We start from the raw sequence: 14,754 nt of genomic DNA on the forward strand, positions 1-14,754 counted from the left end.
GTAAGGTCAGGAGTTCGAGACCCATCTGGCCAACATCTCCACTAAAAATACAAAAATTAGCCGGGTGTAGCGGCACGTGCCTGTAATCCCAACTACTAGGGAGGGTGAGGCAGGAGAATCGCTTGAACCCAGGAGGCAGAGGTTGCAGTGAGCCAGGATCACGCCACTGCACTGTACTCCACCTGGGTGACAGAGCAACACTAAAGCTGTAGCTACCAGGAGTTTGTGGGGAGGGAAGGAGGAATGAATAGGTGGAGCAGAGGGATTTTTAGGGCAGTGGAGCTGTTCTGTTTGATACTGTAATGGTAAATGTATGCCATTATACATTTGTCAAAACCTATAGAATGCACAATACCAAGAGTGACCCCTAAGGTACATTATTGATTTTGGTTAATAATAATGTATCTGGCTGCGCCCAGTGGCTCACACCTGTAATCTCAGTACTTTGGGAAGCCGAGGTGGGAGGATTGCTTGAGCTCAGGAATTCAAGACCAGCCTGAGCAACATGGTGAAACCCTGTCTCTATAAAAAATACAAAAATTAGCTGGGCACAGTGGCTCACACCTATAATCCCAGTACTCTGGGAGGCCAAGGCAGGTGAATCACTTGAGGTCAGGAGCACGGTGAGACCCTGTCTCTGCTAAAAATATAAAAATTAGCCGGGCATGGTGGTGTGCGCCTGTAGTCTCAGCTACACAGGAGGCTGAGGCACAAGAATCACTTGAGCCCAGGAGGTGGAGGTTGCAGTGAGCCAAGATTATGCCACTGCACACACACACACACACACACACACACACACAAAACCCAGAGACCTGATCTACACAATCAACTAATGTTCCATTTACCATCTTTATTTAGTTGTAAGTAAATATTTTGGAGAGTAAGGTTCTTGACTTTGTTTTTAATATCATCTTAATATTTTAAAATATTTTTTAAATTGGGGGGGGACCTAACTTGTAATGACATTTATACTTTTTAGGTCGGGTCCAACGGCTCACGCCTGAAATCCTAGCAGTTTGGGAGGCTGAGGTGGGCAGATCACTTGAGCCCAGGAGTTAAGAGACTAGCCAGGGCAACATGGCAAAAACCCTTCTCTACCAAAAAAAAAAAAAAAAAAAAAAAAAAATTAGGCACGGTGGCACACACCTGTAGTCCCATCTTACTAGGGAGGCTGAGGTGAGTGGATCACTTGAGCCTGGGAGGTCAGGGCTACAGTGAGCCAAGATTGCATCTCTGCACTCCAGCCTGGGTGATAGAGTGAGATCCTGGCTCAAAAACAAACAACAACAACAACAAACACTTTTTTTGGACAACTTCTCTGTTACAAACAGTATGGTGCTACTTACTTTAATCAACAATTTCAGAGAATTATGCATAAGTCTCTAGTTACTACTTTCACAGAATTCAGAGGTGTCATACTTTTCTAGTAATTTTTATGAAGATAATTTTGTTGAAAAGGTAATTTCCACATTTGACATACCTGATCGAAATGCCAGCATCATTGTATAAATTAGGAACAGCAAGCAATAATTGATAAAGCTCTGAAGCATGGGGGTGTTCACTTTGTATCTTTCTGCCAAATACTGGCTGGTGATGGCTGTCCCACATATACACAAGGACAACATCTGACCCAGAGCAATTGTTTTCAAAATATTCCTGGAAAATAAGGGAAGAAATCAGAATAGCTTGCAAATAAGTTATACCTTACACACACACACACACACACACACACACACACACACACACACAGCTAAACACAAACGGAAATGCTAATTATTCCAAGTGATTCTTCATTTTATGAAATAAATATTTAAATGTTAGTTATTGAAGGACTACATTTTTATTCTCTTCTATCTTTCTGATCCCCTCCATTCCCACAAAGGCATATTCCCCCATTTCACTGAACATCCATTTAGAGATCATTTTGATTACTTGACTATAACATACTTTGTAAAGCACGTGTGTGTGTGTGTGTCTTTTTTTTTTTTTTTTTTTTTTGAGACAGGGTCTTGTTCTATTGCTCAGCAGTGCAGTAGTGCAATTGCAGCTCACTGCAGCCTTGACCTCCCAGACTCAAGCAATCCTCCCACTTCAGCCTCCCAAATAACTAGGGCTATGGGCATATGCCACCATGCCCAGCTAATTTTTTTTTTTTTTTTTGGTAAAGATGGGGTTTCACTATGTTGCTCAGGTTGGTCTCAAACTCCTAGGCTCAAGGGATCCTCCCACCTCAGCCTCCCAAAGTGCTAGGATTTCAAGTGTGAGCCACTGTGACTGGCCCTTACCCTGCATTTCTAACATGGAAACTAATTAAAGAAGCAAGTTGAGACAGAGAGTCTACAATACTACCTATTTTCTGGATCAGACAATTGGATAGATAGCAATATGGTTAACCAAGATCCTAAAGGCAGAAGGAAAAGGCATATTTAGAAAGGATAATAACTCCATTTTGGACATGCTGGATTTTATTTAATTATGAGACAGCCAAGAAGAAATGTCCAGTAGGCAGCTTGGAGCTGGAAGAAAGGATTGGATTGGAGAAATAAACTTGAGAATCATGAGCATAAAGATGGTGGCTGAAAGGGGGACATAATGAGATCACTAAGGCATATAACTAAAAATTGGGAAGAAAAGAGAGCAATATTTAAAGCAATATTTAAAGAAACAGCAATATTTAAAGGGCTGGAGAGGCTGGATGCGGTGGCTGATGCCTGTAATCCCAGTACTTTGGGAGGCCAAGGCAGGCAGATCATTTGAGGTCAGGAGTTTGAGACCAGCCTGGCCAACATGGTGAAACGCCGTCTCTAGTAAAAATACAAACATTAGCGGGGTGTGGTGGCGGGCGCCTGTAATCCCAGCTACTCAGGAGGCTGACGCATGAGAATCGCTTGAACCCAGGAGGCAGAGGTTGCAGTGAGCTGAGATTGCACCACTGCACTCCAGCCTGGGTGACGGACGGAAGGAAGGAAGGAAGGGAGGAAGGGAGGAAGGGAGGGAGGGAGGGAGGGAGGAAGACTCATTAGAGATGGAGATAAAGGGGCATGGCCAGAGAGGTAAGGGGAGAACTAGGAAGGAAGAAACAATCGGGAGGCCTAAAGAAGATGGTGTTTCAAAGAGGAAACTTTTTCTAAGTATTCTTCCTGTCCTACTGCCATTCTACCCAAATCCAGTCTCCACACTGCAGCAGGAGTGATGTTCTGAGTGTTAATATGATGAGATTATTTCTCATGTCTAAAACATAAAATAAAATAAAAATAAAAATAAAACCTTTCACTGGCTGGTTCCCCTCTGGCCTTAGGTGAAAGCCACACTTTAAAATGGCCCTACAGGCAACCCACCATCTGAATCTCCAGCCTCACCTTGAACTACTCTCTCACAGCATATTTCATTTTTAATTTTTAATAATTCTTCTATCTAACAAATAATAAAGTATGTATAATATATAATCAACATGTATCTATGTATCTATCACCTCAAAAAATAAACAATTTGCCGGGCACGGTAGCTCATGCCTGTAATCCCAGCAACTTTGGGAGGCTGAGACAGGAGGATCACGAAGTCAGGAGTTCGACACCAGCCTGACCAACGTGGTGAAACCCCATCTCTACTAAAAATACAAAATTAGTTGGGCATGGTGGCATGCGCCTGTAGTCCCAGCTACTCAGGAGGCTGAGGCAGGAGAATCGCTTGAACCTGGGAGGTGGAGGTTGCAGTGAGCCAAGATCACGCCACTGCACTCCAGCCTGGGTGACAGAGCAAGACTCCGTCTCAAAAAAAAAAAAAAGAAAGATAAAGAAAGAAACAATTGTCAGCTGGGCATAGTGGCTAATGCCTGTAATCCCAGCACTTTGGGAGGCCGAGGTGGGTGAATTACTTGAGCCCAGGAGTTCAAGACCAGCCTGGGCAACATGCCAAAACCCCATCTCTACTAAAAACACAAAAATTAGCCGGGCATGGTAGTGCATGCCTGTAATCCCAGCTAGTAGGGAGGCTGAGGCACAAGAATAGCTTGAACCTGAGAGGTGGAGGTTAGAGTGAGCTGAGATCACACCACTACAAAAAAGAAAAAAAGAAAAGAAAGAAATATTTGGCAACATCAAAGTATCCCACGTGTGTTCTCTCTAATCTCTTAGGCCTCCTGAGGTAACTAATTAGAACTTAGTATTTATTATTTTCATGCTTTTCTACATATTTTAATATTTATGTAAGTATCCCTAAGCAACAAATAGCATTGTTTCAAAATTTTAAATAGACGGCATCATACTGTATATACTTCTGCAACTGTGGTTTTGAGCAACAGGGTTTGAGAGAGCCATCCATGAGTTCTTGTTCTTCCTTTTCAGTACTGTATAGTACTCTACCACATGACTACATCATGCTTTATTAATCCATTCCATCATTGATGAATATTTTGGTTATATTCCTTTTTCTCTTTGTTTTCATATGTCTTTTGATGTAATTTTCTAAGAGTTTTTTTCTAGTTTTTAGCCAGGTGGTACAAATGGGTTACAGATGGCGAGGCGTGGTGGCTCACACCTGTAATCCCAGCACTTTGGGAAGCCCAGGAAGGAGGACTGCTTGAGCCCAAGAGTTCAAAACTGGGCAACACAGTGAGACCCTATCTCTATTAAAAAAAAAAAAAAAAACCCTTGGGAGGCCGAGGCGGGCGAATCACAAGGTCCAGGAGATCGAGACCACGGTGAAAACCCGTCTCTATTAAAAATACAAAAAATTAGCTGGGCGCGGTGGCGGGCGCCTGTAGTCCCAGCTACTCAGGAGGCTGAGGCAGGAGAATGGCGTGAACCCGGGAGGCGGAGCTTGCAGTGAGCCGAGATTGCGTCACTGCACTCCAGCCTGGGCGACAGAGCAAGACTCCGCCTCAAAAAAAAAAAAAAATGGGAGGATTTCTTGAGTCCAGGAGTTCAAAAGAGCCTGGGCAACAAAGTGAGACCCTGTCTCTATTAAAAAAAAAAAAAAAAAGGGTTATAGATATGCTAAGATTTAATCTCCTCAGTACTCAGGATGGCCTGATGGGAGCCATCTAAGGCATCTGGAGAGATCCAGCCAGTTGCATTCTGCTGAGAGCAGGAAACTCAGAGTGTCCTACAAATATAATGACTTTCTATTTCTACAATAAAGTTTAAAGGAATCACTTGCTCTGGATATATCCAATAACGGAATTGGACGAGATGGTGTTTGTTCTTAGGGCATGAGCATCTTCAGTTTTGTTTTCCTAGATTGCTCTCCACAGGGTTATACTACGTCATGCAGCTGAGTCTGGTACTCTCAAAAGGAAGGAATCTCCACTCTCTAAGGGGAAGGTGATGATGTCAAGAACTGGCCAAATCCAAGGACATTATTTTAGGCTACTGGAGGAAATGTACACCAAGATGAGCCAAAAGTTAAGGATTTGCTCCCCTACAGGTAGCATTCTTTCTAGGCATGCTCTACCCAGCACTGGCTGATAAGCTAAACCAGATCCAGGAGTTGCTATCTCCTTCTCTTGTGCACTCTTCCTCTTGAAGAAGGCATGGTTTGCATTGATTCAGGTCCTAGGCTGCCCTATCCTAGACAAAGGAAATTCACCACTTAGTCCGGTATAGTGCACCAGGAGTCTCCGGGAATGTGGGGCCAAAGCCAAAGGATGAAAAAGTTCGTTTATTTTATGTCATTATTCCCAGCCATATGCTTCTCTCGGGAACCATGTGGGGAGAGGTACCCGGCTGAGGAAATGATTCCAATTTTCCTATATTTCATTGTTCAATTAGTACCTATCACAGTTCACAATCTCAATAACATGATCCTGACAACAGCCCTGAGAAAAGTCCTATTGCACTCATGCTACAGATGGAGAAGATGAGACTCAGAGCAGGTCCAGAATTCACCCGTCGTCATACTGTCTATAAAAGGCAGAAGAGATCAGTGCTCCTAACTATTAAAAGACCAGATCACAGAGTTCAAATTTGCTTAAAAGTGGCTCACATCTGTAATCCCAGCACTCTGGGAGGCCGAGGCAGGTGGATTACCCAAGGTCAGGAGTTTGAGATCAGCTTGGTCAACATGGTGAAACCCCGTCTCTATTAAAAATACAAAATTTAGCTGGGCATGGTGGTGTGCACCTGCAATCCCAGCTTCTCGGGAGGCTGAGGGAGGAGGATCACTTGAACCTGAGAAGCAGGCTTGCAGTAAGCCGAGATCGTACCACTGCACTCCAGCCTGGGCGACAGAGTGAGAGTTTGCCAAAAAAAAAAAAAAAAAAAAAAAAAGGATGGGAGAGAGAGAAAAGAGAGGGAGAGAGGGAGGGAAGGAGGGAGGGAAGGAGGGAGGGAAGGAGGGAGGGAAGGAGGGAGGGAAGGAGGGAGGGAAGGAGGGAGGGAGGGAGGAAGGAAGGGAGGAAGGACTCTAAGGAAACTTCCTCTCTTCCCTGGAAGGAAGTCTCAGAATTGCAGAACCTTGGCACTAACCCACTTTAATCAAGGAAACTGGGGCCCAGAAAAGAGTAGTGTTTTGTCTCAGATCACACAGGAGCAGAGCTAATGCCCAAATTTCCTGGCCATTAAACATCTGCTGTCCCTCCTACAGCGCACAGTCTTGGGATAACAAGTGGGTCATCCCTCACAGTTGGTATCTTCCGATGTCCTATCTCTTTCTCCTTCCTCTCTTTCCCCTCATCCCTCTCTTCCCCTCCATCCTCTCTCCATTATGATTTTGTAACAGAGTTTATATTAGAAAACCCCTTCAGGCTGGGCACGGTGGCTCACGCCTGTAATCCCAGCACTTTGGGAGGCTGAGACGGGCGGATCACTTGAGGTCAGGAGTTCAAGACCAATCTGGCCAACATAGTGAAATCCCGTCTCTACTAAAAATACAAAAATTAGCTGGGCGTGGTGGCGGGCACCTGTAATCCCAGCTACTCAGGAGGCTGAGACAGGAGAATCACTTGAACCTGGAAGGCAGAGGTTGCAGTGAGCCGAGATGGCGCTCCTGCACTCCAGCCTGGGCAACAGAGCAAGATTCTGTCTCAAAGCAAGACAAAACACCCTTCTTCAAAGCATCCCTGTACCTCACCTTGCTGTCAAGAAAGAGGGAGCCTGGCCTCGTCTCTCTCCTCCCAGTAGTCACACTGCTTCCCTGTACATCATGGGGGAGTTGGACGTCCAAAGTACCAGGCACAGAAACTCTAACCAAGCGGCTGATAACCTAATCAAATTGAGAACATTTTTCACATCTCATAATGGACTTGAAAGCAATTGTAAATCTGAAATAAGTGAGAATAAAAAGTGTGGAAGCATTAAGCCCTCTTCACAAATTGACAGAATTCCTACAGTAAGCTCATATCTGCATTCTAAAATAGCACAATTAAGCAAGCTGTCCTCCGACTACTATAAACTGTAACCATCTTCTAAAAAAAGGAGAGTCACAAATTGAGTATGGAGATTTAAAGTTACAGGAAAGCACTTCCTTGGCTCCAAATCATAATGACCTCATCTATAATAGAAGAGTGAGAGAGAAAAGCTGGGGTGAGAGGGGGTAGGAAATTGAACAAAGGAAGAAAGAAGACAAAAACACTCAGACGTATAGACACTGAAGGCCTCAAAACAATTTTTGTTACTTACAGCTCCACATTCATGTTTGTATAAAATTTGTACAAGGTCCTGGTTCATGTGAATTCTGAACAGAGGAACTCTCTATACCATAACAAAACCTGTTCCTGTCTAAGCAAAGTTGCCAGAAGAAAATGCATCCGACCTTCGGATATATCCTGTCCCGGTTTTTCTAACGGAACCTCCACTAAAATGAACTTCAATGGCAGGATATGATCCAATTCCAAGACAAATTTCCCCCAAGGCAGCTTCATACCGGGGGAGCCAGCCTTCCAGAATACACAGCAAACAAGAGTTATGGATCACTGAGGGCAGGAGTGGACAAACAGGTAGAAGATGGGCTGAGTAAGGTCACTTCCAACCACATTATTGTTAGAATCTATTTTATAACTTTAAGAATTTAAGGAATGAGGCCAGGCACAGTGGCTCATGCCTGTAATCCCAGCACTTTGGGAGGCCAAGACGGGTGGATCACTTGAGTCAGGAGTTCGAGACCAGCCTGGCCAACATGGTGAAACCCTGTATTTTTTGTAAAAATACAAAAAAAAAAAAAAAAAAAATTAACCGGGTATGGTGGTGCGTGCCTGTAATTTCAGCTACTTGGGAGGCTGAGGCAGGAGAATCACTTGAACCCAGGAGGCAGAGGTTGCAGATCACACCACTGCACTCCAGCCTGGGCGACAAAGCAAGACTCCATCTCAAAAAAAAAAAAAATTCAAGGAATGAAAGAAGAAAAGATCATGAGGCACTTTATTTCCCCCCTTCTTTCTTCGAGGAAACCTAAAATCTATATTGTAACCTCCCTTCCATTCCAAAATACATACTCATGTACCTGATTTCCAATGAAAATATACTTATATTCGTGTCTTCAGTCAGTAAGCTCCTCAGCCATATATTCACCAGAGTTCAATGGCTGTTAATATGTGCCAAGCACAAGGAATTTAGAATTACGACTCATCTATTTTCTAGTCCCAGACTCTCTTTCTTATCCCCAGAACAGATCAGGAAGCTCCACTTTGTGCCTCTACAAAATACCACACCCCTCTATCATAGTACCAACCACACCGCTTATGACTGTTCTTTCCCCAAAACTCTAAGCTCCAGGAGGAAAGGGACATTATATTCTCCATGATTAATAGTGCCTGGCACATAGGGTATGTGCTATGGTTGAACAACCTCAGGAGTTTTCTGTGTGAGGAGTCAGACACACCTCACAACACAAAACCACAATAAAATGAGAAAGGGTTAAAATAAGAGTTGTGCACGCAGCCAAGGAGAAGCAAAGCTCAAGACGTCCTGGGAAAGGTTCACAGAGGAGTCAAAACAATCACACACCCGAAAGGTATTTCAGGAAGATTGAGGAATGGAGGAAAGGCCATAATACGAGTGTGTGCCTAATTTAAACACTAGTTTTACATTATATATACACATGAGACACAGTGATGGGGTGCATTCATATACACACATATATAATATATATATGAGACACAGTGATGGGATGCATTCATATACACACATATATAATATATATATGAGACACAGTGATGGGATGCATTCATATACACATATATATAATATATATATGAGATACAGTGATGGGATGCATTCATATACACACATATATAATATATATATGAGACACAGTGATGGGATGCATTCATATACACACATATATAATATATATATGAGACACAGTGATGGGATGCATTCATATACACACATATATAATATATATATGAGACACAGTGATGGGATGCATTCATATACACACATATATAATATATATATGAGACAGTGATGGGATGCATTCATATACACACATATATAATATATATATGAGACACAGTGATGGGATGCATTCATATGCACATATATATAATATATATATGAGACACAGTGATGGGATGCATTCATATACACATATATAATATATATATGAGACACAGTGATGGGATGCATTCATATACACATATATAATATATATATGAGACACAGTGATGGGATGCATTCATATACACACATATATAATATATATGAGACACAGTGATGGGATGCATTCATATACACATATATAATATATATATGAGACACAGTGATGGGATGCATTCATATACACATATATAATATATATGAGACACAGTGATGGGATGCATTCATATACACATATAATATATATGAGACACAGTGATGGGATGCATTCATATACACACATATATAATATATATGAGACACAGTGATGGGATGCATTCATATACACATATATATGAGACACAGTGATGGGATGCATTCATATACACATATATAATATATATATGAGACACAGTGATGGGATGCATTCATATACACATATAATATATATGAGACACAGTGATGGGATGCATTCATATACACATATATAATATATATATGAGACAGTGATGGGATGCATTCATATACACATATATAATATATATATGAGACCCAGTGATGGGATGGATTCATATACACACATATATAATATATGTATAAGACACAGTGATGGGATGCATTCATATACACATATATAATATATATATGAGACACAGTGATGGGATGGATTCATATACACACATATATATGTATAAGACACAGTGATGGGTTGCATTCATATATACACATACATAATATATATATGAGATTCAGTGATGGGATGCATTCATTTCTTTAGCTCTTCTTTATTTACTCTTTCAAATTAGATAGGCAGTCCTCTACTGATTATATATTAAAAAATACTGGGCTTTAAAAATAACACTGACACCAAGACCCCAGCCCAAACCAATTGGATCAGATTCTCAGGGGGTAGATTCCAAATATCAGCCTATTTTAAGTCTCCTAGATGAGTCTAGGACACAATCAGGATGGCAAATCACTAAATTATTCTTTCCTTTTTATTTGAAGAAAAAAGAGTTCCAAATGATGGATAAGATGCATTGTTTGAATGCAAATTATGCATTCCCTTCATTTTATGTCTCAATAAATCTGTGCTGCTAGGTTGCATGTTGTCAGCTAAAGGCAGGATTACATATTAGTGCTAAGACTCCTATGGAACACAGTCACTTGGGGGAGATTTTTAAATCCATTACATCTGCCACCTGTAAATACCTGGTAAAGAATAACAACTTTCAGTACATCTATAAGAATCCTATTAGGAACCCAAAAAGAAATATTCATTTAGACCAAGTTCTCGCACTCTGCACATAAGCTACCTAGTTTCTATTTCTAAAGCATTTTAAATTATATCGGAAGCATGTTTAGAAATAAATTATAAAGAGTTTTTGGCCAGGCACTGTGACTCACACCTGTAATTCCAGCACTTTGGGAAGCAGAAGTGGGCAGATCTCTTGAGGCCAGGAGTTTGAGAACAGCCTGGTCAACATGGCAAAATCCCATCTCTACCAAGTAAAGTACAAATATTAGCAAGTTGTGCTGGTGTGCGCCTATAGTCCCAGCTACTCAGGAGGCTGAGGCATGAGAATCACTGGAACCCAGGAGCCAGAGTATGCAGTGAGCCAAGATCGCGCCACTTCATTCTAGCCTGGTGGACACAACAAGACGGAAAAAAGGAAGGAAGGAAGGAAGGGAGGGAGGGAGGGAGGGAGGAATTATAAGTAGCTTTTCTTTACACAGTAAGTAGCAGCCAAGATGAACTGTTTTCTTTCCATCTCCACATTCCTATGATTCAAAAGTTTAGCCATTAATGTATCATCCAATTCTAATAAGCATAAGTAGCTTGCAATTTTGAAGAACTCACATTCTGTTAAAGTCATATTCAAAACTCAAAGTAGCTTAAAAAGTCAAATTTTAAAAAATAGATAATGTAGTGGCATATATGATCACCTCACAAAGACAGTAAGTAAAAGAAAGAAAATCAGTGTTTTCTTTTTGCTCACTGGATTATGTCTTACTCAGAATAGGTGCTCAGTAAATGTTTATTAAGTTAACAAAAAATGCTACTATTATGAAGATGGCATCATGTTAAAATGCAAGACAGACAATACTGTAGACAAGAGGCCCTCAAAAGTGAACTCAATGAATGTTACAGTGGGATAAATACAAGCTGCAGAATTAGATAAAACTGGGGTCTGGATTTAAATTTGAAACATGAAAGAGAAGAGAAACAGGTAGAGGCAAGTGAAAACCGGTTCACACCATGTCTTGTTCTGGAAAACACTAGCAGAGAGCGCAATTTAGATGTGGCCTTCAGGAAAAGATTATTCCTTCTGAACATAGTAGAAAGACTCTTAGTCTTTGAATCTGAAGATCTAAATCTACTCTTTATTAGTGTTAGGTAGTTCTCTTACATTTTTTTTAAGTGAGTGTAATACCACCTTTATGCGCCTAAGGGTTAATTGATATAACCTATCAAAGTACCTGGCACATCCACCCACCTGAGGCACTGAGTGCATTTTATTTCCTTCCTTCCTCTGGCTTGCCCAGCCTTTTGGTAACCTCTTGACCATACCTGTCTATTCTATATATGCAACGTCCAATAGAGTAGCCTCTACCCATATGCAGCTATTGAGTGTTTGAAACATGGCTAATGTGAATAAGGAATTGAATGTTTAATGTTATTTCATTTCAACTTAAATAAAATGGCCATATATGGAGAATGGCTACCAAATTAGACAGTGAAGCCAGGGATCAGCATTGTGCCACACTGCAGATGTCACCACAGTGATGGACATGTTTGAAAAGTAGCTCTTGAGCACTTGAAATGTGGCTAGTATAAATGAGGAACTGAATGTTTCGTTTTATTCTATTTATTCTATTTGGATTCATTTTCATTTAAATAACCGCATGAGGCCGGGAGTTATAGCATTGAAGAACACAGTTCTAGCCTGGTGCTTCTCAAACTTTCATGTGATATGAATCATCTAAGGCTCCTGTTAAATCGCAGCTTCTGATTCAGTAGGTTTGGAGAGAGGCCTGAGTTTCAGCTTCTTTTTTGAGATGGAGTCTTGCTCTGTCGCCTAGGCTGAAGTTCAGGGGCACGATCGCGGCTCACCGCAACTTCCGCCAACTAGGTTCAAGCAATTCTCCTGTCTCAGCCTCTTGAGTAGCTGGGATTACAGACACCTGCCACCACACCCAGCTAATTTTTGTAGTTTTAGTAGAGACGGGTTTCACCCTGTTGGTCAGGCTGGTCTTGAACTCCTGATCTCGTGATCCACCCGCCTCGGTCCCCCCAAAATGCTGGGATTACAGGCGTGAGCCACCGCGCCTGGCCTGAGATTCCGCATTCCTAACAAGCTCTCAGGAGATACTCATGCTGCTGATCCATGGACCAGACCTTAAGTGAGCAAAGGTCTACAGCAATGCTTCTGATTCTGAGGTCTGTCAACTTTTAGGAATGCGTGGAATAAGTGAATGCAATCCCCGTGGGCTGTTCAGGATCTGTTTTTGACACTTCAAAAACTTAATAGTACTTCTGACTGTTGCTGGTGAAAGTGCAAAATAATAAATCTCTATTTCAGCGGGAGAGTTTGGGGGTGCTGATTTGACAATTTCTAGCAATTTTGTCTCAAGAAATCTACCCCAAGGCAACTCACAAAAATACAAAAAGGTGTGTCTACAAAGCTATTCACTGCAGCACTATTTATACTAGCAAAAGACTAAAGGAAAAAACAAAATGTCTAACAATGGGAGACTAGCTGAATAAACACAGGATTACTACTGTACAGCTATAAAAAGCAAGCCACATATTTATATGTACTGTTATAAAGTGACTGCCAGATATACCTTTTTAAAAAAGGAGAAGCAAATGTGGATAAAAATGGGTATGGAATGCAAATATTTTTCTATAATTTGTTAATTTTTTAAAAGGAAAAACAAAACAAAACTTTTTTTTTTTTTTTTTTTTGAGATGGAATTTTGCTCTTGTTGTCCAGGCTGGAGTGCAATAGCTCAATCTCACTGCAACCTCCGCCTCCCAAGTAGCTGGGATTACTGGCATGCACCACCACGCCCGACTAATTTTGTATTTTTAGTAGAGACAGGGTTTCTCCAGGTTGGTCAGGCTGGTCTCAAACTCCTGACCTCAGGTGATCCATTCTCCTTGGCCTCCCAAAGTGCTGGGATTACAGACGTGAACCACCGCGCCCGGCCAAAACAAAACTTTTTAAAAGTTGTATACAGGGCAGCAGAGGGAGCAAAGTAAAAGGTGTATGTCTGAAGATACTTTGTTTTATAGATTTGCCTTTGAGGCCATGTAAGTATGTTACATAACTTATAATTATGTAAAACAAAAATTAAATTGAAAAAAAGCCACATCTAAAATAAACAAAATTTAAAATAAACTTGATGTTTTAAAAGGTGGTAGCAAAACCAAACAGACAGGAATTATTTCAAGAGACTTTAAAACACACTAGTTTGACAGTACACTCCTAATAAAATATACCATAGGATCAAAAAGAACAGTACAATAGCTTAAACGGTTTGGATACAGTGTTGATATTATTTTGGGAGTATGTACAAATACTGTGGAATACAGAAGATAAGAAATTATATTGATGGCAGCCCCTTTAACCTCTTCTGGCTTTGAGGGCCGTGTCCCCCTACAATATGAATATTGTATACACATACTGATATGAATATTGTATATACATACACATACAATATGAATATTGATGTATTCATTTGGGATATATAGAAAAAAGAAGATGAAGATGTAAGATTGAAGAGGTTGAGTTAAAAACCTTATAGTTTTGAACTTTATTGAAAGGTACAATTGACTCATGAGTACTTCGTAGTATGTCATGAGTATTTCATAGTATATACATATAGATATCCTATCTCCCCTAAAAAACTCTGAAACAATGACTAATCCATTAATTATGAACACCTCTAGTGTCTAGATAATGGCAACTAAATACAACCTCCCACTAAAAAGAACTAGGAACCAGGCATGGTGGCTCACACCCGTAATACCAGCACTTTGCGAGGCTAAGGTGGGTGGATCACTTGAGGTCAGGTGTACAAGACTAGCCTGGCCAACAGGGTGAAACCCCGTCTCTACTAAAAATACAAAAATGGCTGGATGTGGCGGCTCACGCCTGTAATCCCAGCACTTTAGGAGGCCGGGGCGGGAGGATCACCTGAGCTCAGGAGTTCGAGACCAGCCTGGCCAATATGG

General features: G+C 41.2%; 1 protein-coding gene across 3 annotated transcripts in view; it reads right to left on the reverse strand.

Moving 5' to 3' along the window:
- Positions 1–14,754, reverse strand: part of SLC35F2 (solute carrier family 35 member F2) — a 66,258-nt gene that overhangs the window by 20,296 nt on the left and 31,208 nt on the right. For all 3 annotated transcript variants that reach the window (XM_010360854.2, XM_030918817.1, XM_030918818.1), the window contains one exon: positions 1,481–1,656. In XM_010360854.2, coding sequence (XP_010359156.1) covers positions 1,481–1,656 — 176 coding nt within the window. The remainder of the gene's footprint in view (positions 1–1,480; positions 1,657–14,754) is intronic.

The sequence above is a fragment of the Rhinopithecus roxellana genome, chromosome 15 (assembly GCF_007565055.1).
Source record: "Rhinopithecus roxellana isolate Shanxi Qingling chromosome 15, ASM756505v1, whole genome shotgun sequence".
Taxonomy (NCBI): domain Eukaryota; kingdom Metazoa; phylum Chordata; class Mammalia; order Primates; family Cercopithecidae; genus Rhinopithecus; species Rhinopithecus roxellana.